Consider the following 23,263-nt stretch of genomic DNA (forward strand, 5'->3'; position numbering starts at 1 on the left):
TGCCTGGTGCGCACACTCTGCCCCTTCTCCGCCCTACTTAGGTGAGACCATCTTTCAGATCCAGCTGAATTGTCCTTTCCCCTGGGAAACCTCCCCCAAACTCCCACCTGCCTCGGTCAGTGAGGGGCCCCTCCCCTGGGCCCTCCCAGCCCCCTGTCCTTCCTCTGGAGCGCCCTCTCTGCTCTGTGTCCTCCCTCGGTGTAATGGTGTGTCTGCCTTAGGAACACAGAGCTCTGTGTCTCTTTACTTCCCAGTTTTATCCCCAGGCCCCAGCACATAGTAGGTGCCCGAGAAATAAAGCTCAAAGCGACTTGAATTGAACCTTATAGGGCAAGTTGGATTGATTATCCTTTTTTTTTTTTTTTTTACGGGGGAGGAAGCTGAGGCTGCCCAGCTAGAATAAGTGGCCAAGGCGGCCTGGAATCTGGGTTGTCCGAGCAGCATCTGCCCTCTGCCCCACTGGCTGCGTCTCCGAGACTCATAAGGTGCTCTTGCTTGGGCCGTGGTGGTGGCAGCCCCGTTCGGGCACAACCCCAGCTCCGTGCAGAGGGACCTTGAAGGCAGAGACTGTGTCAGGTCCACCTGGGAAAGGGCCAGGCAGAGTTCTCTGGCCACGCTTTGAAGAGCAGGTCCCCCATCATTCCACTTGCCTCTCCCAGCAGCCCTGGGCGGGAGGCAAACCAGGCAGGGCGTTCTGGTACCTGTCTCACCCCCAGGAGCCTGAGCGTGGAGGGAGTGTTGGCCGTTTCGGCGAGCGTGGTATCCAGACCCTCTTTTCCCTTGGGACCAAGTGATGTGGCCTCCGTTTTAGTGATGGGGAACTGAGGCAGTGTGGCTCTCGCTGTGGTATCTCGAGCAAGTCCTTACTTTCTCTTTCTGAACTTCACTTTCTGCTTCTGTCAGAAGGGCTAATTCCCACCTCGGGGCTGTTGGGCAGGTTCGCCGGTTCATTCATTCGTTCTGTCTGTGTCAGCAGATGTTAATTGAGCACCTGGTATGTGTCTTCTGTCTTGAAGATGCAGCAGTGATAAAAACAGATGAGCATCTGCCCTCCTGCTCCTTCCGTTCACATCAACACAGATAGCTGGTGTGGAAGCCTAGCGCGTTGAGTGGGTACTCGCTGCAGTGTGCGCTAAAAGGGAAGGGTGTCGAGGGGCTTGTCCAAGGCCACATGGTGAGTTTGGGGCAGAGCTGGGACGAGAGACCCCAGAGCTCCGCGCTCCCGTTCCCTTGTTCTCTGTTGAAGGCCCTGACCGGCCCTCCGCGCCCTTCCGCGGCCCTGGCCGAAATGCAGGCTTTGCAGGTCCCGGGCCTTGGGGTCGGAAGCCGGGGCTTGCTAGGGGCTGTGCCCCCAAGCTAGCAGAGTACAGAAGAGGGGGCCCTGCTTTCACGCTGGATTCCCGCTGCCTTAGCTGTGTGACCTTGGGTAGGTGACTTCACCTCTCTGAGCTTCTTTTCTTATCTGTAAGCTGGGCACGGTGGGCGGTGGGGGAAGAGCCGGTATCTGCTGTGGGTTTGCACGACATAAGCCCTGTGAAAACCTTATCTTGGCACCTGCGCCCAGGGAGGGCTTGCTGTGCCTCCTGCCATTCTCCTTATTCGGGGGCTGGTGGTTCTTCCCGGGCAACGGGCTGGCAAAGGCCCTGCACCTTGGGAGCCTGAGTGTGGGAAGCTGGCAGGCCTCCCGGGTGGCACGGGCAGGGTAGGCATGCCAGAAGAGGCTGTGGCCACCTCCTTTCCGGCCCGGCGCCCCTCTTGGCCTGCCAGGGGATTAAAGGCCTTTTGGCCTTTGTGTCGGGCTCACCCGCCCCTGGCAGTTTGCACAACAAAGTGCTGCCCTGACAGATTCCTTCCCCTTTGCCGTCTGCTGCCCATAGACAGGGCACTGGGCAGTCCGGGGGTGGGGCAGGGCACCTTGACCCTGTATCTGGGGCCGGGGCTGTCACAGAGCCAGGGAGCACTTGTGGGGTGACCTGGGAGCCTGGATCGTGGCAGAGGGGAGGGGGAGCTTCTCCAGGTGTGTGTCCTTCCCTGAAGATCCGGGGGCCCTGGATGGGGGGAAGGGACACTGAGGCAGAGCCTGTGTTGGCAGGTGGGCAGGCAGGGGCTTGCTTGTCCCCCGCCCCCGCACAGTCTCTGGATTTCGACGGGGTGAGCTCACTCCAGCCCAGATGCCTGGAGCCTTGCCCTGGGCAGGCAGCTGCAGCCCCCCTGGGGACTGCGGTGCTCAGACCTTCCCGCCCAGCTGCGGGGGTAGTGGTGGGCTGAGCCCAGGCCTGGGCCATGGGGAGGGGGCGATGGGCAGGCTGCCCAAGTCGAATGTGAATAATGTCTCTGGAGCAGCCCAAAGTCCCCCTGTCATGCCAGAGTCCGCCTCAGAGCCGGCAGATAACTTGAGTTTCGGCCCCAAGCTGTGTCGTCACCCCCTGGCCTGGGTGCCACCCCGCCAGCCAGCCCAGAGCTTAGGCGGCAGAGTCAGACCCTTCCCTTCACCCCAGACCTGGAGGCCGACTCTGGGCCTGAGCCCATGCCCCGCACTGCCTTGCATCACCTCTTGTCCATACCCACCCTCACCTCTACTCTGTGCCCCCTGCATGGTACTAATTCTAACACTTACTGAGCACTTACTGTATACAGGGCACCAAGCCGAGCGCCTTGCATGCCTTCAATTTCATTTACACGGTGATCCTCTGTGAGCCTCCGTTTGCTCATCTGCCAAATGGAAATGATGATGCATCTGAAACCCTGGGAGTCAGAGGTGCTTTGGAATTCAGAAGTTTCCAGATAGAAGAAAGGTTATGTAGAACACGTGAGAACACTCAGCGGAGTCTGGGGCAACACCCCATAATGAAACACAGTAATATTGCTGCGGCAAAAGCTACAACTCCTCACCCCTGAGTGGAGTAAATAGGATGTTAATAGCTTCCTGTCAGTTCAGTTCAGGACTTGGCACCAAACGAGCTTGTTATAAACTCATTTTAAAAAAAGTAAACGCTCTGAGTTTTCAGAGCTCTTTGGATTTCCCTTACTACAGACGAGGGATAATGGCCCAGCAGTGCTGGCCCTGCCCTGGTTGCTGCGAGGATTCGTCGAGGTGGTCCATGCGGTGCTGGGGATGGGGCCCGGCCAGGGAGAGCCCTCGATGAAGTTGGCCCGCTCCTGTCATCTCCTCCCTGGGCCGCCACCTCCCTTGATTTTAGCAGCACCAGAAACTCTTATCTGCACACGTACCCTTTGCAAGGCCCACAACCCTCACTTAAGAACTCTTAAAATCTCCAGACCCCATATCCTAGATCTGTAGCGGCGCCTCCCCCCTCACCCCAGACCTTCTCTACCTTCTGTGCCCCTCTCTAATGGCTCCACCTTTCTCCTCCATGCCGAGTGCTTCCCAGCTAGCCTTAGATCTGTCCGCATCCTCAGGCCAGGAGAGGAGGTAGACATCCAGCCTCTGTCCCTTGTCCCAAAGGGTCTCTGTAGGACTTGGACCCGGAGACTCATGTGCACCCTCATCCCCACCAGGAAGGCCTGGACACAGCCCAGCCTCCCGGAGCTGTCTCCCAGAAGTTCCCCACCTGTCTGGTGTCCCTCCTGTCTGGGTCCCCCCCTGCCCCCCGCCCCCCACTGGTGGGGGGCCCCCGTGCCCACACCCCTGCTCCAAGCAATTGTTCCCAGCACACTAGAACAGTCCTTTGGCCTTGGCTTGTATGAGTCAGCTGCTTCCACTTCCCCCACCAGGAACCTGCCAGGTCTGGAAAATCCCCCTCTCTGTTTGGCTCCTTCCTCTCTGGCCCAGGGCTGCCTTCTGGACCCCTCCTCTCCAGCCCCGCCATCCGGCTCCATTGCCTCCCTGAGTACTGGGTTCCTCTGGGAGGAAGCTGGGCTTTCTCATCGCCGGAGATGGGCTGCAGGGCAGGAAACCTGGGTTCTATTTCTGCTTTTGACCTTGGAGCCACCAGTGGCCCTCCTTGGGACGTTAGGCACACATTGCATGGGCTCGGGTAGCTGACAGCTCAGGCGTCTGTGGGCCATCCTGGGAGCCGGTTGGGTTGGGGATGGGAACTGGCCAGCCCTGGACGTCCTGGCCCTGCCCCCTGCTTAGGCCTCAAAGCCAGCCTGGAGGCCCAGCCTCAGCCCTGCCTCTTTCCTGGTCAGCAGATGCAGAACCCGGAGGTCCTGGGTCTGTCCTGGCCACTCACCTGGGCAAGTTACGTGGGAAAGCAAGGTGCTATTCCCTCCTCTGTGAAAGGGGGCCTTTCACACCTGCTCAGCCACCTCAGGGGTCATTGTCAAGGTCCAATGACACTGAGATTGAGGAAATGATCTGTAGACTGTGAAACAGCACTGTGGCTGAAAGGTTTTGTGGAGTGACTCTCAGTGACCTCAGTCAGTTCCGGCTCAGTGGCAAAAGCTTAAACATTGGAACCAAACCACCAGAGGTCAAATCCCAGCTCTCGCCCACCTGCTAGATCTTCAAGCAGATGACCTGATTGCTCCATGTCCCCATCCCTACAGGGGGCTGTTTAACACCTATACCCTGGGTTAACATTTATAAAAATCCTTAAAGGAGTGCCTGGTGTGTAGTAAGTGCTCAATAAATGTTAGCTCTTTCTGTTCCCAAGTAGACCCCAGACTTTCCAGATCTGAATCCAAGTTCCCTTCTATGGTCAAGTCTCAGGCTCCTTTGGGCTCTTTCCAGTCTGACTTCTTCTCTCCTCCCAGATGTGAAATACAGCTGCTAGAACCTTTTGATCTTCAGCTTTTCACAAATGAAGTCTCTGCTCTTGCAGGGTTGGCCCTCGCTACAGGCCCTGATCTGACCCCAGAGCCTCGGGCCCTGGGGTGGGGGCTGCGAGCAAGGGCAGGCTGGCATGTGGAAGGGCCCATTCCCTGGAGTCCCTGGGGTGAGAGGTCTTCTATCCGGGCCCAACATACCCTGGATTCTCTCACTCCTCTCACTGCAGATGTGTGTTCCTGACATTTTTTCCAAGTTGAATCTCACTTTGCTATTTCCTGTCCGGTTCCGACACCGCCCACCCCCCACCCCCACACCCCAGCTCCAGGCCTGGGAGAAGCCTTGGACCTTGCTCACCACCAGAGTTTTCCTTTCCAGACAGCAGTGTCTAGGGGATGCTGGGAATCTCTGTGCCCCACGCATGTCCCCCATGGCCTGGCTTGCATGGAGGATGTGCGTGGCAATGACAGAGGGAGAGCCCTCCCCAGGTGGGAAGGATCCAAGCCTGCCGCTCTAACCTCTTCTGCCCAGTGTCTGTGCCCCTATGCCAGTCTTAGCCTCACACTTCCCTTAGGCCAGTCAGGGCCTGCTCTGAAGCCCCCCTCCCCCACAGTGGGAATATTGCCCTCTACCTGCAGCCAAGGGAAGGAGGGAGAACCCCTCATGGGGATTGATCTTGTGGTTCTTAGCCAGTGAGTTAGAGTTCTCTGCGTACACGCCTCTCCATCCCTCCCGCCTGGATGAGAAGGGGCCCCGGAATCTATTTCTCACCAGCTCCTAAAGGTTCTATAGTTCATTCCTGGGTACAGACCCTGTGGGCATGACCCAGAAGTCCACTGGTCACCTAGGAGGGGGATGGGCATTTGTCCAGAGAGAGGGTGGGGAAGGAAAAGGAACAGGAGGAGGGGTTTGCCCCTGCATTGGAGGGGAAGGGGCTTTAGGCCATGGCAGGGGGTAAGTCGTGAGCAATGCAGACCTTGCACAAGGCTTGGTAGCATTGCAGACACAAAGGTGATGAAATGGCACCCAGTCCCTGCCCCCGAGTTGCTGCCAGCCTAGGAAGGGAGATTGCATATAGACCGCTCGGGGGCAGGTGGTACCTCCAAAGCAAGTCAGGTTCAGCAAGCAGCTAGAATTAGTAGGTGATGACATTTTTTGCCATTCACTCCATTCATTCATTCATTCATTCATTCAAGTAGTTATTGAACATGGGGTCCCTTCCTTCAGGATGCTTCCATTCCAGTGGAGATACAGGTGATTAGAGTGTGAGCCCAGGAGTGCCCAGAATCCAGCCTGGGCACAGAGGGGACTGTGAAGGCCAAGTGTCAGGACAAAGTCTCCCAAAGGAGATTGTCTTTCTTTTTTTAATTTTTATTTCATTTTATTTTATTTGAGACTTTTGTTTTTAGTCATCTTTCTTGAGGTGCAAATTACATGCAATAAAATGTACCCATTTTAAGGGTACAGTTCAATCACGAGATGTATATAGCCAGGGAACTGTCACTCCAAAAGGTTCCCTTGTGTCCCTGCCCGGTCAGCCTGCCCCACCCCTGGTCCCAGGCAACTAGCGACATTTCTGTCACTGAGGTTAGACCTTTCCCCCCTAGAGTTGCATCTCAGTGAGGTCACACAGTATGTCGCCTTCTGTGTCCAGTGTCCTTCACTCATCACGTGTGATTGAGCTTCAGCCGTGTTGCTGTGAATGTCAATAATTCTTTCCTTTTTCTTACCGAGCCGTTAGAGGTGACGGTTAGCTGAATTTTGGAGGGTGACTTAGTTAGCCAGATAAACAAAGGGAGGAAGGGCATTCCCGCGGAGGGACTAGCGCGAGAAAAGGCCAGAGGCTGCAGGAACGTGGGCTGGGCGAAGTCGGGGGGGGGGGGGGGGGTGAAGGGAAGGAGAGAGACTGGCAGACTCATTGTTTTTCTTCTCCTCCTTGGGCCTCTTTCCTGCTGCCATCACCTTGTCTAGCCAGTGAGGGCTGGGTCTGGTTTTCAAAGCGAGACCATTTCCTTCTGGCTGGGCTGGGCTCCCCAGGGAGGGCCAAGGCCAGGGCAGGGCCTGAGACACTCACGCCAGGTTATCTGGGACTGGATGTGCATTACGGGGCCACGGCACATCCATGCATGCTGGTGCTTGGGGGCTCTGGGGTTCTCTTCGGCTCCCCCGGGCTTGTGTTTTCCTCCACGTTATCTGATAAAACTCCTTTGGAAACATCTTGATCTTGTCTGAGGGGCAAGAGGTGTTCACTGCCCCTACCCCGACCTGAGAAAGGCAGGTGTGAGGGCCGCTGGGGGCCCCTCTGCTCTGGCCTGTGGGGCGCAGGGTCTCAGCAGGCCCTCTGTGGCACAGGAGCCTGGAGTAGAACTTGTGCTAGGCTCAGCATCAGCCTGAGGTCACACAGAGTTGACACCACGCCTGTCCAGCTGCTGGGCCCCACCCCCGCGGCTGGGTGCACAGATGAGCTTGTCAGTGTGGCCACGAGCGCCGGAGCGAGTTGTCCAACATGGCTGGAATGTGTTTCCTGTGGCTTGGAGCTTTGGAGGCCAAGGACTGAGGCCGAAAGAGGGGGCCAAGATGGCCTGGTGGGAAGCTGTCATTAGAGATAGCAGCTTCGGTGGACTCACCCTTGATTTCTGTCTCTGTCCCCTATCCATCCTGACCCTGGTCATCCTTCTTTGCTGGCCCAGGTCACCTTTTACCTGCCCGTGGCCCCCTGTCTACCACCTCGTGTCCTGGATGACCCTTGCCTTCCCCGAAGAAAAACGAGTCAGTCGTCACTTACCAAAGTGATTTTAATTTTACTGTCTGGTTATTTGAGGGTTCATTCAGACTCAGTGAATTTGCAGGGTTGGGCTCTGAGGCCTCCCGGGGCAAATGGGGCTTTGGGGAAACAGAGTCAAAAATAGCGGTTCAGCCCCAGCCTGACTCTCTTAGCCAAATTACGTCTGACTTAAGCACTCCAGGGCTTAGTGGGGGGGCACTCTGGGTCCCCCTTGAAGTGAGGGGTGGGGGTCCTGGGCTTGGCGGGGGCTGGAGAAGGTGACCTTTGGCTGTGTGATCTCCCACAGGTGGTCCACGGGCTGCAAGCGTATGATGGCTTGTCTCTGCCCGAGGATGCCGAGACAGTCACAGCGGGCCGGGCTGGCTGGAGGTACTCAGACCTCTCTGACGACGAGGACTTGCTGGCTGACGAGGCCTCTGGAGGTGAGCAGAGGGTTCTGGTGGCAAGGAGTGGAAGAGGTAAGGGGGTGGAGGTGGGGTTCTTCCCACTGGTCCTTAAAGAGGCCCCCGGAACCTGGCCCAAGGGGGTGCCTCCAGAGATGGGCATCCTAAGCCCTGGTCCCAGTGACCCCCAGATGCTCCGCTTACAACCTGTGTGACCCTGGGATGGTGGCTGCTCGGCACAGCACAGGGTGATGAGGACCGACGGGGAGGTGGTGGACAAGGCACGGTAGAGGACAGTTACCACCCCTTTCTGCACCCACTCCTGGCCTCACCTGGCAGCCAGTGTGACCGGGCCCCTCCCACCAGCATGGGCAGACAGTCAAGTCCCCAGAGTGTGCGGCCTTGGTCTGCACCCTCTCTGATGGAGGCTTCTGAGCGGACTTTTCCTGGCCAGCCTCCCTAGGCATGGGGAAGAGGCGACAGTTCTCGGCTTTCGTGACCTGGCCCACTATGTGCCAGGTGCCCCAAACCGCGCCCGACACCCAGTAGGTACTCAACAAATACTCAACAATACATCTCTCTTCTGCTTGCAGATGGCCTGGGGAGCGGGGACCTGGGCAGCGGGGACTTTCAGATGGGTAAGTTGCTGAGGGCAGAGGTCCCCTCCTGCCCCCTTGCAGAAGTCCCAGGGCAGGTTTTCCCCACCACAGAGGTCCCATCTCGGGGGCTGAGGGCCTCAGGGGCTCCATGGGCTTGCCATGCGGGTGGTCTCATGCTTGCCGAGTGACAGTCATGTGGCCTGATTGGCAGGTCCCTGCGAGGTAGGGGATGGCTGGTCTCTGTGGCTGTCTGTGCCCCAGGGATGAGGCTTAGGGCTGCAGGCAGAAAGTGCCCACTTGTAATAGGTACTGAAAGCCAGACACTCAGCATTCAAAGCAAAATTCTCATCTGCCAGCTCCACTGGGGAGTCCTTCCCTAGATCCCTTCTTGGGGGTGCAGAGCCAGGGACCCCAGGCAGGGGTAGCCAGGTAGAGGTGCTCTCTGGCATAGGACATTTGGGCAGGCCAACTGAGCGGGCAGGGGGTGGAAATAGCCTCACCCTGGACCCGGGAGGGACCCTGCATTTAGTTTGGGTCACCTGCTGGGAAGCCAGGGGTTCCCGGGTTGGAGAAGAGGGCTGGGCTTTGTGGAGAGAAGAGAATCAGGCCTCCATCAGCTGCTCACGCTGCCAGCACTCAGTGCACAGTGGAGCTGGGGCCAGGCCAGCGCTGGACCTCAGAGTCCCTGCTTCTTCCCGCCCCAGGATTCTGGGTAGAGACGGAACTACCGGGTAGCAAAGCCCAGCAGCTCTGTGTGGTTCCTGCTGCCTCCTCTGGAAGCCAGCGCTGAGCACTCTGTGGTCAGGGCCAAGGGTGGAGCTCAGCTCAGGCGGACGACTGGGCGGCCGCACTGCATCCAGTGCCTCCCACCGTGGTGGGCCTGCGCCTCTCCAGGGATGGGGTCACCTCCCTTTGACTGGTGCATCGGGGGCATCCGCATGCCAGAGGGTGGTGTCCTACCTGGGCAAGTGCAGACAGGAGGGTTGGCCCCTACATGTCCCGGTCCTGACTGTGACCTCCCAGCCCCTGGGACTCAGATCCTGCCTGAAGCTTTTCCTCATGTAGGTCTTTCCAGGCCTGCGGGATGCCTGGGAGCTGCCTCTTGCTAAGCCAGGCCTGTCTGCTGAGGCCCTGGTCCTGTCCCTACTGTCCATTTGGAAACGTCTGTGGCCCCTCCCCCCGGGGCTGTCGACCGCGGCAGCTCTGCCCTCTCTGAGGGGCCCTTGCCAGCCCACCTCCCCGTGAGATGCAGCTGTGAGGGCAGGAGGGGTCAGAGGTGGGGGAAGGGGCGGGGAATGGGGAGCAGCAGCTGGGCAGGGCCTGCTAGCAGGGCAGAGGCCTGCGCTTGTGAGTGGGGCCTATCCGTGGGAAGACGCAGGGCCTCAGACCCTCCAGGCCCGGCCCTGGCACCGGCCCTCTGCCCTTGGGGCAGGTCCAGGCAGCTGGGCTGAGTCTGAGGCCTGGAGGCAGCAAGCGTGTCTCTCATTCCCAGGGTCTCCTTGCCCGAGAGCAGTGCCCACCCCATGCTGGGAAGCAAGGGCCATCCTGACCAAGATGGGGCCACGCCGGCCATGCCCCTTGCCTGGGCTCTGGCCCAGCCCCCCACCCTGGAACCTAGCCCCTGAAATGATGCCGCCCTCCCCTCAGGCAGGGCTGTGGCTTCCGCAGCCTCTGCCCCTGCCCGGTCCCACAACCCCCACCTTCTGTGTGCTGGTACCCCAACCTGGCAGACAGCCCCTGGCTCTGACTCCCCATCTCTGGGACCCCTGCCCACCTCCCCTCCCCCAGTTTCTTCCCATCTCTCACCTGTCTGGCCTGCTCTGACACCCGTCTCTGTCTCTTCCTCCCTTCCTCCCCTGCCTTGGGCTGTCTCCTCCTCTTTGTCTCATCTGTGCGTCATCCTTCTGTCTCCTTCTGTGTCTTTCACCGTCTCTCTCTTTCCCTCTCTCCCTTCCTCCTGTGTCTCGAACCTTGCTCTCATTCTTCTCCCGCTTGCTCTCTGTGCCTCTGTCATTTCCTCCTGTCTGTCTGTTTCTGTCTCTTCACATCTCCGTCTCTCCCTCTGGTCCCCTCTACCTCACTTGCTGTCCGTCCTGGCCACTCTCTCTGCGGCTCTACTCTGCAGGCCGCGGGCTGCCCTCCTGTGGCTGGTGAGGCGTGTCCTCCCAGTAAGTGAGGCCAGGCGGCCTGGGGGCTCTCTCTGCCTCCCTCCCCGTTCCCTCTGCCCCCCTCTCCCTGCCTTGTCCTTTCTCCCTCTCCCCTTCCTCCCCAGCCTCTACTTTGTCATACACAAGGCTCCAAGGCACTTTCTTTTTGGGTCTGGGGGCTGGCCGGCCCCTGCCCAGGACATAGCTAGGCCCCATCTAAACACAGTGGGCGGGGGCCCCTGGCGTTCCCCCACCCCGGGCGCTGCTTGGGCAGGGATGAGTGCAGCAACCGCTCGGAGAACAAGGCCCTAGAGGCTGCAGGCAACTTGTACCCACCTCAAGACTGGCTGTTGCTGGGCCCACCCAAGGGACCCAGGGGCTCCTGGGGCTGGGGCTCCAGGGTCTGGGTATGTGGCGGAGGAGTTCTGCAGCAGGGAGTTGGTGGGATAGTCTGCTTCGGGGCAGGGGGTGGTCACGAGCGTGTTCCCCACCCCCACCTGGGTGCAAGCAGCTCCCGGCCTCCTGCCCCTCCAGCCTTTGGCTCCAAGTGAGCTGTCTGGATAGGGTCAAGATGAGGGCCAGGAGGGAGAGCGCTGGCCAGGGTAGGCACCCAGAGAGCACACCCACCCCAGGCAGCTTCACTCTCTTACAACACCCTCAGCTCTGGGGGCTGGTTTCTGGAACAGACAGGGCTTTACCTTCTGCCCCAACCCTAAGGTACTGGCCGGGGGGAGGCAGGTCAGGATGGAAGAGGGAGGTTACTCGCCCTGACCTACCCCTGGTCTGGGAACTTGCCCTGACCTACCGCTGGTCTGGGAGGAGACAGGGGTGGGGTCAGCCTGGAGGGTCCGAGCCCTTCCCAGGGCCTAGGAAAAAGGGGCTTTGTGGAGCCCCGGCCCCCTCCCCCAGGAGGGAGCACATTCCTGGGCAGAGGCCCGGCCTCCTCGCCCCCACTGGGCCATGGGGCTGAGGCCAGGGGCTGGGGTGGGGGACTCTCAATGGGCCTCTGTGCCTGCTCACAAGGGGCCTCTGTGGCCGAGCTCGCGGCCTCCACGCTCCGGCCCGCAGAGCGCCACCCACCCGACCCCCGGGAGCCCAGCCCAGCGCGGTCCCTGCGTTTCAGAGTCGACAGCGGCGCTGTCACAAGCACCCTCTCTCCGTGTAGGAGTCCACTCCTGCCCCATCCCAACACCCCAGGGCTTGCTTAGCCCAGGCCACAGACGGAGGGGGTCCTTGCTCGGGGGCGTGTGCCCCTGTGGGCCTGACCGAGTGAAGCGGCAGGGGGACGGGCCTTGTAGTTGGGCCCAGCTGATCCCGCTCCCTGCCCTACCAGCCTCGCCCTGTCACTGGTCACCTCTCTGAGCCCACTTCCTCCTCCAGGACTTTGCAGCTGCTCTTCCCACTGCCCGGAATGCTCTTCTCCCAGATTCTTCTCCATGGCTCACTCTCTCCCTTCAAGGATCCCCTTTGAGGAGGGTCCTTCCCTGGCCACCCTGGGAATGTAGCAACCTACTACCCCAGCACACCCTCTCCCCCAGCCCTGGTTCTTTCCCCAGAGGCCATATATTTCTTGCTCTTGTCTCCTTTCTCCTCCCACTAGAAAGCGATCTCTGTGGGGACAGGAATGGTCATTTGTGGAGTTGACGGCCGGACTCTCTGCCCTGAGAACACCACCAACCACGTAGTAGGCCCTCAATATAGATTTGTTAAAGGAATAAATGCCTCTCTCAAATGAAAGGTGGTAAAACCAAATCCATCCCTCTGGTTTGTTGTAAAGACCAGAGACGATGATTGCAGCTAACCCAGGCAGCCCCTAGTACGCACCCGGCGCTGTTATAAGTACTTTACGTTTCTGAACTTAACCCTTACAAGAACCCTCTGCGGTGGGCGCTACTGTTACCCCCACTCTGCACATGAGGACACCGAGGCACATCATCGGTGGTTAAGTGTGCTGCACGAGGTCACAGGGCTGTAAGTGGCCATTTTGCTCCAGCAGCTAAGCTTTTTTATTAAGCTACACGGCCTCTCGTATAGGAAGAGCTCACGTTGTATGGCACCTACTCTGTGCCAGGGTCTGTCCTAAGCACTTATACATATTTAAACACTTATAACTCATTAACTTGGCATTTATAATTAACACCTAAATTCATGAATGTTGTAAGATTTAATGCCTAAAAAATCTTGTACATAGTAGGGGCTCAAGAAACTGTGTGTGTGTGTGTGTGTGTGTGTGTGTGTGTGTGTGTACACAGTGGTCTGTGTATGTAGTGCGCGTGTACACGCTGGTCTGTGTGTACTGTAAGCATATGATACAGACTGATTCAGCATCTACTACGTGCCGGGCTCTGTTCTAAGCGCCGTGTGTGTGTGCTTGCACGTGCGTATGTATGTGTGTGACTCATTCGCAGCTCATATTAACTCGTATTTTTTTTTTAATTTTATTATGTTATGTTAGTCACCATACATCATTGGTTTTTTGGGGTTTTTTTAAGGATTTTATTTATTTATCTGACAGAGAGACAGCGAGAGAGGGAACACAAGCAGGGGGAGTGGGAGAGGGAGAAGCAGGCTTCCCGCCGAGCAGGGAGCCCGACACGGGGCTCGATCCCAGGACCCTGGGATCATGACCTGAGCCGAAGGCAGATGCTTAACGACTGAGCCACTCAGGCGCCCCTACATCATTGCTTTTTGATGTGGTGATCCACGATCCATTGTTTTCATATAACACCCAGTGCTCCACGCAGTACGTGCCCTCCTTAATACCCATCACCGGGCTAACCAATCCCCGCCCCCAAAACCTTGTTTGTTTCTCAGAGTCCATAGTCTCTCATGGTTCATCTCTCCCTCCAATTCCACCCCCCCCATTTTTCCCTTCCTTCTTCTAATGTCCTCCATGCTATTCCTTATGTTCCACAAATAAGTGAAACCATATGATAATTGGCTTTCTCTGCTTGACTTATTTCACTTAGCATAATCTTCTCCAGTCCCATCCATGTTGATGGAAAAGTTGGGTATTCATCCTTTCTGATGGCTGTTAACTCGTATTTTTAACTGCTACATGAACTCATGAACACTATGTTTAATGTGTATAAAACATTATACAGGGACGCCTGGGTGGCTCAGTCGGTTAAGCGTCTGCCTTCGGCTCAGGTCATGATCTCGAGGTCCTGGGATCGAGTCCCACATCAGGCTGTCTGCTCCACAGGGAGTCTGCTTCTCCCTCTCCCTCTCCCTCTGTGCTTTCCCTCTCTCTCTCTCTCCCTCCCTCTCTCAAATAAATAAATAAATAAATCTTTAAAAAAACAACAACCGGGGCACCTGGGTGGCTCAGTCGTTAAGCGTCTGCCTTCGGCTCAGGTCATGATCCCAGGGTCCTGGGATCGAGCCCCACGTCCGGTTCCCTGCTCAGCGGGAAGCCTGCTTCTCCCTCTCCCACTCCCCCTGCTTGTGTTCCCTCTCTTGCTGTGTCTCTGTCATATAAATAAATAAAATCTTTAAAAAAAATAAAAAACAACCACCACAAAATGTTATACATATCACATATATGTAGTAGGTGCTTAGGAAGCAGTTGTATGTGTATGCCCCCACCAGTCTGCTATGAATTTATTCAGCCATCACTTCTTGGGCACCAGCCATGTGCCAAGCACTACACTGGCTCTGGGGATGCAGGGGTGAATGAGATCCGGGGCTGCTCTCCTCTTCAGGTTCACCGTCCGGCGGGAGAGAAAGGGGACACCGGCTCCTGTTTCTAGCACTTGCCCTGTGCCAGGTGCCGCATCTAAGTGCTTGGGGAGATGGTGTGTGCAAGCATGATGTCATTTATTCCCTCCAGCTCCCAGTGTGGTCAATGTAATTAATATCCTCGTTAGACCGAGGTGGAAACAGAAGCTCGGAGAGGTGAAGTCAGTGCCTGCGGTGAGGCTGACCTCAGAAGCCATGGTTTTCACCATGATACCCTACCGTCTGTGTGTAACTGGGCAGGATCTATGCAGTGCAGGGTGGAAGCTGCTCTGATGGGGGGACCCCAGGGGCTGGGGGATCCAGAGGAGGGGTCTCTAACCCAGCGAGGGTTGAGGAAGGAGGGCAGGTCAGGTGGTCTTCTTGGAGGAGGTGATGGCTGAGTGGAGCCCTGAGGGATAACTAGAACCAGCCAGGGAAGAGTGGGGAAGCATGTCTAGGTCATCCATGGCTTATCCCTGTACCAGCCTCTTCTGGAAGCCAGCTCGTCTTGTCCAACTTCCTCTGTGCCACTGCGGGGGCCGGGGTGGGGGGGGCCTCTTCTGCACCATCGCTTAGCTTCCGGGTCAGGCTACATCCCTGATGGTTGAAGCCCCTCACTGGAGGGTGGGGGCTCGGCTTTGACCCTGGGCAGGCCTGCCAGGGCCACTGCAACTACGGGCAGTGCTGGGCATGGCTGTGGGCACACAGGTGTCAGCCTGGGCAGGAGGCCGCTAGAGATCATCCCTGAATTTCTTCCCACTGACCCAGCTGCCTGAGGCCACCGCCTACCAGGCCGGGCCCCTCATGTTGACACCCCACTCCTCTCTGCAGTTTATTTCCGGGCCCTGGTAAACTTCACCCGCTCCATCCACTACAGCCCTCAGCTGGAGGATGCAGGCTCCGAGGAGTTCCGGGAGGTGTCTGAGGCGGTGGTAGACACGGTGAGGTGAAGGGGAAGGGGCTCGGGAGCTCCCCGAGTATGGGGGGCGGGACTGGGATGAGGGAAGGTATCTGGAGGCTGACGGTGCTGTGTCACTCACCAGCTCGAGTCAGAGTACTTGAAGATTCCTGGAGACCAGGTTGTCAGTGTGGTGTTCATCAAGTGAGAAGGGTCCCCTGGGGGCCGGTGAGGGACGGGTGGGGGGGAGGGGGGTGACAAGGAGGGGAAGTAAGAGAACCCAAATGGAGTGGATCTCTGTTGGTGGAAGTTCACAAATTTGGGGAGACAGTTTAGACTTTAAATTGCCCCCCTCGGGTCCGGATTGTCCAGGAACGGGGAAAGAGGAGATCAGGCCTGAGCTTCAGGCAGGGGGCCGAGGGAGGAGCTGAGGCTGCAGGCATCGACCTCACCCTGCTCCCCTGCCCCCCTGCCCCATCCCTAGGGAGCTGGACGGGTGGGTCTTTGTGGAGCTGGACGTGGGCTCGGAAGGGAATGCGGACGGGGCTCAGATTCAAGAGGTGCTGAGCAAGGTCATTTCTAGCGGCTCCGTTGCCTCCTACATCACCTCTCCCCAGGGCTTCCAGTTCCGTCGCCTGGGTACAGGTAAGCCCATCCTGGGACCTGGGGCATTTCCTCATTTCTCAGACTCATGTGGGTCCCCTTCCAGGGTCCCCACCATGGGCTCTTCTAGCGTGGGGCGTGTACACCACTAGGGACAGGGAGCTCACTACCCCGTGAGTCTGCTCCATCAATCTCTATGCAGCCCTGTCTTGGCTTGAGTGTAATCTGTTACCTCAAACATGTGTCCAATTAGACCCAATTTCTGCTCTCCCCCCCTCTCTCAAGACCTCTATATGCTGACAGTAGGTGATAATTCCCTTCTGCATACAGTACTTTCAGATCCAAACACTTTTGCATTTAATAATAACCAACAAATGTTTATTGAATGCTGACTATATGCTAGGCACTCTGTAAGGCCCTTATATCCAGCCTCCCATTCAGCCTTCATCATTCCTATGAAGTAGCTATTCCTCCTGTTTTAGAGATTGGGGGACTGAGGCCCAGAAAGGACACGTGGCTTGTCCCAATTCACATAGGCAGCCAGAACTGACACCAAAGCCCATGTCTGTACCAGTCTTGATGAGAGGAGATGAGAAGATGAGAAACTGAGGCTCAGAGAGGTCAAGAAACCGGCCTCCAGTCACACAGCTATCAGATACAAAGGCCTGGCCTTCGCTCTCGGTCAGCCCGGGTTTCTTTGCACGGCGCCCTGTCTTCTGCTTTGACTCCAAGGCCAGGCAGGCCCCATTTATTCCCCACAGGCTCTGCTTCTCGGCTCCGACTCCATCCCTGTCTCTCCCCCAGGAAAGCTCCAACATATCACCATCCCTGACTCAGGGGAACCCAGCACTGAACACACTCTCGCCCTACTGTGGTGTAGCCCAGTTAGAAAAAAAACAGTGAAACCATCACCTCTCTCATTCTGCACGTAAAACCCCGATGAATGCACCTAAAGATCAAGGGTGCCCTCTTGGCATTCCCCAGCCCCAGATCTGAAGATTGCTGGGTGCCCAGCCCTCTTCTCCCCACTTTTTAGGGAGCCTCCCTGGCTAGGGATGGTAGGATGGGCCTGGCTCAGCCCTGCAGCCCACAGCTCCCAAGCCCCAGAGGGGCCTTGCTGATCACACCTTCCTTTCCAGCACAGACACCCCCGCCCCCTCCGGCCGCCGTGGCGGCCGCAGTGACACCAGGTGAGAGTGTAGGCCCAGCCGGGTACTTGAACGAGTTCCTGGATGGAGGGGAAGGAAGGATGAGGGCGAGATGGCTGGGCAGAGCCCACAAGCCGCCCCTTCTGCCTTTCCCCTCGCCCTCCCTGGGCCAGCTTGCGGCCTGCATGTGTGTGATGTGGTGGTTGCATGCGTGTGGCTTGTTAACTGTGTGTGGGGTTTCTGGAAGGGATGGGTGAGGCCACTGCCACACGGCCCATGCCCCGTTTCCTCTGCCTCGCTGAAGTCTGCCAGAAACCAAGTAGCCAGACACAGGGCACCAAAGCCTGCTCCCAGCCACGCAGTGTCTGTGCCACCCACACACTCCACCCCGCCCCCCTGCCCCTGCCCCTCTGACCCCCTCCTGCCCCCACAGTGCCCCAGGTCTCGAGAGTCTGCACCGAGGCCGAGTTTGCCTGCCACAGCCACAACGAGTGCATAGCCCTGGAGTATCGCTGTGACCGGAGGCCTGACTGCAGGGACATGTCTGATGAGCTCAATTGTGGTGAGGGGCCATCCGGGGCCATAAGTGACCTGCAGACACCAGGCAGGGCCAGGGCGCACCTGGGCCCCCAAGTCCACCGGGAGCTGTGAGGGTTTGGTGCCGGCAGGGGGCTCTGAGGGACGTGGGCAGGGATATGGGAAGGGCGGGGACAGCCTGTGTGGCAGGGAGGTACAGGGAGGGCCGGCAGAACGTGGGGGCGAAGGGTGAGGAGCCACACGCCGCCACCCTGTGCCAACACCAGGAGGGCTCTGTCCACAGAGGAGCCGGTCCCAGAGCTCAGCTCCATAGCCCCCGCTCTGGTGGAGACACCACCCTTACCACCCCAGCCGGAGGCGACCACCCCGCAGCAGCTCCCAGGCATGCCCACCCCCCAGCTTCTGGCCCCCAGCCCAGGCCAGCCTCTGCCCTGTGGGCCTCACGAGGCCACCTGCCACAGTGGACACTGCATTCCCAAAGACTACATCTGTGACGGGCAAGAGGACTGCAAGGATGGCAGCGATGAGCTGGACTGCGGTGAGGCCCGACAGGGTGGAGGTGGGAGGGGAGGTGCGGGGGACAGGGGTGTGGCCGGGGGAGGGCCTCTGGGTGAACCTGGCCCGGTCCCCCAGGCCCCACCCCGCCCTGTGAGCCCAATGAGTTCCCCTGTGGGAACGGGCACTGCGCCCTCAAGCTGTGGCACTGTGATGGGGACTTTGACTGTGAGGACCGCACCGACGAGGCCGACTGCCGTGAGTGTGCCGCCCCTCCCCGCCCCGCCCCGGCCCAGGCCCCCTGCCCCAGCCCTGCCCGTAAGACCGTCTGCTCTCCCTGGCTGAGCGCTGGGGACAGACCTGAATGTTCCTCTCTCTCTGCCCCCAGTGGTGAGGGCTCTTGGCTCTGAGATGAACTTTGCAGGAATCTGTGTGGCCAGACTGCCTGTGGCTAATGTCTCCTTGTTTCTTTTCTGTACTTTGTTACCATAGATCTTCTCTGTGTTATTTAGGCTTGGGTAAAGGTCAGACAAGTGGCCGAGAGGGCTTGATAGCCCGGTGTCCCCTAACGATGGGACTGTTGGTGTATGTGGGAGTCAAAACCTGTCCCTGACGGGTGTAGGGCCTCTTCACATACAGCTAGTTCTGAGTTTTTTAGACATCCATCTGCCAGCTCTTCCTCATCTCCCCATTCCGTCGTCCATTGGTATATCTGTCCATCCATCCATTCATTCACCCAGCTCTCCGTCCATCCGCTGTCTGTCCACACAGCTCTTCATCCATCTGTCCACCCATCAACCTAACATCCTTCCTTTCTCCTAGCCATCTATCCACCCCATCCACCCAGCTGACATCATCCATCCCTCCAGTCAATGTCAAGCACATTCTGACAGTTAAATGGGTGAGGCTAGAGAGTCAGACACCCTATTGGGGAGCATCTAGAGTGTCCTGCCCTGTAGGTGAAGCCTGGGGATTGTTAGTCTGAGATGGAGGATAATCTTCAAACCACTTCTCTGTGATCCCGGGTCACATGCCTGGGTGCATGTTGATATTCCTTCTGTCCGCCGGTCCACTTCCTCCCTGCCTTCCTCCACCTTCCCTGCCGCACATCTATGCCAGAGAGAAGCAGCAGCGTGCCGCAAACTGACAGAGTTTTATGATGTCCTTCCTGTGGCTCTAAGCTTGCCTGACGAGACAGCCCCTTGGGAAGAAGTAATTGAGGGCTTTTGTTGAAAAGCCCTTCTCAGCTGGGGAAAAATCAAAGGAGACCGCGAGTCCTTTTTGGCAGAGCGCAGGACCGAGAATGTGAAAGCTGAGTGGCCTTGGGAACTCCTAGAGTGTGGGGACGGAGGCCCCAAGCTGGTCAGTAGAGGGCTGCCTGGCCTCCTCTCACTTCCTTCCCTGTGGTCTCCTCTCCTACACCACTCTGCCTTCTCTGTCCCTGTCCGTGTGTCTGTCTCAAAGTCAGTCTCCCCGAGGAAGAACGTCGGTCGCCGTCTTCTAGAGGTGCCCAGCTGGGGGCCCAGCCCTGGTGCCAGGCCAACCCTAGGCTGCTGGCCAGTCCCCAGGTGGCAGCCCTGGGTCAGTCAGAGGGATACAGAGCAGCGAGGTTTGGGCTGTGGCAGGTCCCTTGCAAGGCCTTTCTGCTAGAGAACCTTGCACCAGGCATTATCTGGCGTCTAGGGATCCCAGTCACTTTGCCTGTGCCTTTGACAGAGGGCTTGGGCTTCTGAGGCTGGCTGAGTGTGGAAGGAACTGAGTGACTGTGATGTGCCAGGTACATCTCTGTTTTGGGGAGTGCAGGTGCCGCGAGTGGTGGGGACAGGGTAACGTGATGGCCATTTGGTGGCCGGCTGGTGAGAGCTGGCAATGTTGTGGCAACAGTGTGTGGGTCTCATCAGGGCAGCTGTGTGTCACGTGGGTGAGAAGAGAGAGTGACCCTGGGGACACCAGGGGAAGGTGGGCAGGGTTGACTGTTGGGTGTAGGTAGGGAGTGGGGGTGACCCTCCCTGAGGGCAGTACCGGCTGCCCACACCGCCTGGCTCTGTCCCCCAGCTGCCAAGCACCCCAAGGACGTGTGCGGGCCCACGCAGTTCCGCTGTGTCTCCACGAACACGTGTATCCCGGCCAGCTTCCACTGTGACGAGGAGAGCGACTGTCCCGACCGCAGTGATGAATTTGGCTGCAGTGAGCAGGGGCCAGGGTTGGGGGGGCGCGAGCCGTGGGCCCTGGGCCCCGGGGTGGGTTCCCGTGGCCCTGTCCATAGTCTCAGCCCTGCTCTCCTCCCCGAACCCCTCCCTTTGCCCTTCACACCCCTCACTCCTGCTCTGGTCTCCCCAGTGCCCCCCCAGGTGGTGACTCCTCCCCAGGAGTCCATCCAGGCTTCCCGGGGCCAGACAGTGACCTTGACCTGCGTGGCCATTGGCGTCCCCACCCCCATCATCAACTGGAGGCTTAACTGGGGCCACATCCCCTCTCATCCCAGGTACGGTTCTGAGCCTGGGGAAGGGCCTGGGAATATGGGGGATGCTGGGCCGGTGGCCCTGGCCTGACCCAACCTGTGTCTCGGGGCCCGCCAGGGTGACCGTGACCAGCGAAGGAGGCCGTGGCACGCTGACCATCCGTGATGTGAAGGAGGCAGACCAGGGGGCCTACACCTGTGAGGCCATGAACGCCCGGGGCATGGTGTTCGGCATTCCTGACGGTGTCCTGGAGCTCATTCCGAAGCGAGGTACGGCCGGTGGGCAGGCGGGCCCTGGGCCCGGTGGGAGAGTCAGGGCTGTCTGCTGGTGACCGGCTGCAGCTCGCTCTTGTGCCACCCGGCAGGGCCCTGCCCCGATGGGCACTTCTACCTGGAACACAGCTCCTCCTGCCTGCCCTGCTTCTGTTTTGGGGTCACCAGCGTGTGCCAGAGCAGCCGCCGCTTCCGAGACCAGATCCGGCTGCGCTTTGACCAGCCCGATGACTTCAAGGGTGTGTTGGTGGGCAGACAAGTGGGCGGGTGGGGGGGGGGGGCGCCAGGCTCCTGCGGGCCTAGAGAGACGGCAGAGGGGAGAGCAGCATGGGCGGGCAAATGGGACCGGGTCCAAGGACGGGCACAGGGTGCTGAAGAAAGGCTGAGCCCTGTGAGAACAGCACTTCAGGGGAAACAGATATTTTAGGAAAAGCCAAGTCCATACTTGATGTCTGCCTGCTTGGGTTATGAAGAGGATGGGCTCTGGAGCCAGATCTCTTGTGTAAATCCTGATGCTCCCTTACTGCCTATGCCCTTGGTCAAGTGGCTGTCTTGTGTCTCCATTCCCTCCTCTACAAAATGGGGATAAAATAAGAACTACCTCCCACATTGTTGGAAGGAGTTAACAGGTTAACATATATAAGCCACTCAGAATAATGCTCAGTCCGTGCTAAGTGCCCAGTACGTACTCCCTGATGTCCTTGTCATCATCCGCAACGTCCTCATCCCGAGAGACTGAGAGGTGCTAGTGTCCTCAGAGCCAGGCTTTGGCATCTTCTCAGCCTGGGGCTGACCTCCAGCTACATCCGTTACTGTCTGTATGACCCTTGGCTTCTCCAGGCCTGTTTTCCCAAACCTAAAGGCAGGCAGCTGGACTCCATTGTCTCTGGCTCTGAGAGGCAGAACGGCACGGGCCCAGACATCACATGGACCTGGGTTCAAGCCCCAGCCCCCACTTACTGCCCCACATGAAGCTGCACCGTATCTCAGTTTCTGCATCACAAGGGATTCAATGCCAGGAGGGGACTTAGCTGCCTCCCCAGTAAGCACTCGGCTGGTGCTGCGGCCCGACACACAGTCATCGGACAGCCAGTCGTCCTTGCAGGGTCAGGGCCGTTTTTACTCTTTTCAGATGAGGACCCTGAGGTCCTCTGAGAGGCTGTGGGGCTTCCTTCCCTAGGGTGACACAGCTGTTGAGAGGGTGTTTAGAGCTGGACCCTAGGCCTGTCTGATCGGAGTCAGAATGGTCAGGGTAGGCGGGCTTCCAGGCTGAGCAGGTGGCCTGTGCGTGGATGGTGATTAGGATGTGGGGGACCCGAAAACATCCCTGCAAGGGAAGGAGGAAGGCAAGCATGGGGGAGTGTGGCCTGGTCTTCGGGGCTCTGTATGGTCATCCTGAGGATGAAAGTGTGGACTCCTCCATGGTTACAGGGCTTACATTTATGAGGAAGGGGGCTCACACACAGAGGTAGTCGTAGCACAAGGAAGGAATTTCTAAGAGTCAAACGTGTCCAGGGTTGGGAGGGACTGCCTTTGGAGGTAATGAGCCTCCCACGCCTTAGAGCTGTTCATAGCATGTGGCTATTAACATTAAAATTGATCAACTCGGGGTGCCTGGGCGGCTCAGTTGAAGTGTCCGCCTCTTAGTTTTGGCTCAGGTCATGATCTCAGGGTTGTGAGATGGAGCCCCAAGTCGGGCTCCATGCCCAGCAGGGAGTCTGCTTGGATTCTCTCTCTCTCCCTCCCTCTGCCTCTGCCCCTCCCCACTGTGCACGCGGGCTTTCCCTCTCTCTCTCTCTCAAATAAATTAATAAATCTTAAAAAAACATATTTAATTCACTTTCTCAGCCACATTTTGAGCACCCAGTAGCCACACATGGCTAGTGGCTACCATATTGGGAGTACAAGTATAGGACATGTCTATCCTCGCAGACATTTTCTGGGATGGTTAGTGCTGCCCTAGAGATTTGGAAGCATGCTGCAGAGAGAATTTCTCCGTGTGTGTGTGTGTGTGTGTGTGTGTGTGTGTATGTGTGTGTGTTGCGGGGGCGGGGGGCAGTCGGGCTAGCCGAGCCATCATAATGACAGCAACCGTAAACAGCTGGTTTTGAGCACTTCTTTTGTGCCATACTCTGTTTTAAGCATTTCCTATCAATTTGCTCATTTTATCTGCCTAATAACCTTCTGAAGCAAGCTAGTAATTCTTCCGTTTTATAGATAAGGAAACTGAGGCCTTTCTTCAGACTCACACAACTGGAGGGTGGTAGAACCAGGACTTGGCATCTGTTCATCAGCCCTGGGTAGCTCTCTGCTGCCCCCCAGGGCCGTTCCAACCCTGACAGTCTGTGGAGCTGTCCTCAAACAAAAGGCTCTGAGAAGTCCTGCTACAAAGAATCCCCTTGACCTTTTTTTGACCCTGTGGTTCCCAAATGGTTCCCAGCCACCATTCTACATCACTGGCTTTCCCCAGAGCATGCTTTGG

At 57.9% G+C, this 23,263-nt stretch overlaps 1 protein-coding gene across 11 annotated transcripts in view; it reads left to right on the top strand.

The window, feature by feature from the left end:
• Positions 1–23,263, top strand: part of HSPG2 (heparan sulfate proteoglycan 2) — a 98,490-nt gene that overhangs the window by 24,959 nt on the left and 50,268 nt on the right. For 7 of the 11 annotated variants that reach the window (XM_078073682.1, XM_078073692.1, XM_078073690.1 and 4 more), the window contains exons 2-14: positions 7,804–7,939; positions 8,494–8,538; positions 15,198–15,307; positions 15,410–15,468; positions 15,749–15,909; positions 17,007–17,057; positions 17,449–17,577; positions 17,836–18,090; positions 18,186–18,305; positions 20,103–20,234; positions 20,388–20,532; positions 20,627–20,778; positions 20,874–21,020. In XM_078073682.1, the coding sequence (XP_077929808.1) occupies positions 7,804–7,939; positions 8,494–8,538; positions 15,198–15,307; positions 15,410–15,468; positions 15,749–15,909; positions 17,007–17,057; positions 17,449–17,577; positions 17,836–18,090; positions 18,186–18,305; positions 20,103–20,234; positions 20,388–20,532; positions 20,627–20,778; positions 20,874–21,020 (1,642 nt within the window). The remainder of the gene's footprint in view (positions 1–7,803; positions 7,940–8,493; positions 8,539–15,197; positions 15,308–15,409; positions 15,469–15,748; positions 15,910–17,006; positions 17,058–17,448; positions 17,578–17,835; positions 18,091–18,185; positions 18,306–20,102; positions 20,235–20,387; positions 20,533–20,626; positions 20,779–20,873; positions 21,021–23,263) is intronic. The other 4 variants (XM_078073687.1, XM_078073688.1, XM_078073689.1 and 1 more) reach the window with 2 other exon arrangements.

Source organism: Halichoerus grypus, chromosome 5, assembly GCF_964656455.1.
Source record: "Halichoerus grypus chromosome 5, mHalGry1.hap1.1, whole genome shotgun sequence".
Lineage (NCBI taxonomy): Eukaryota > Metazoa > Chordata > Mammalia > Carnivora > Phocidae > Halichoerus > Halichoerus grypus.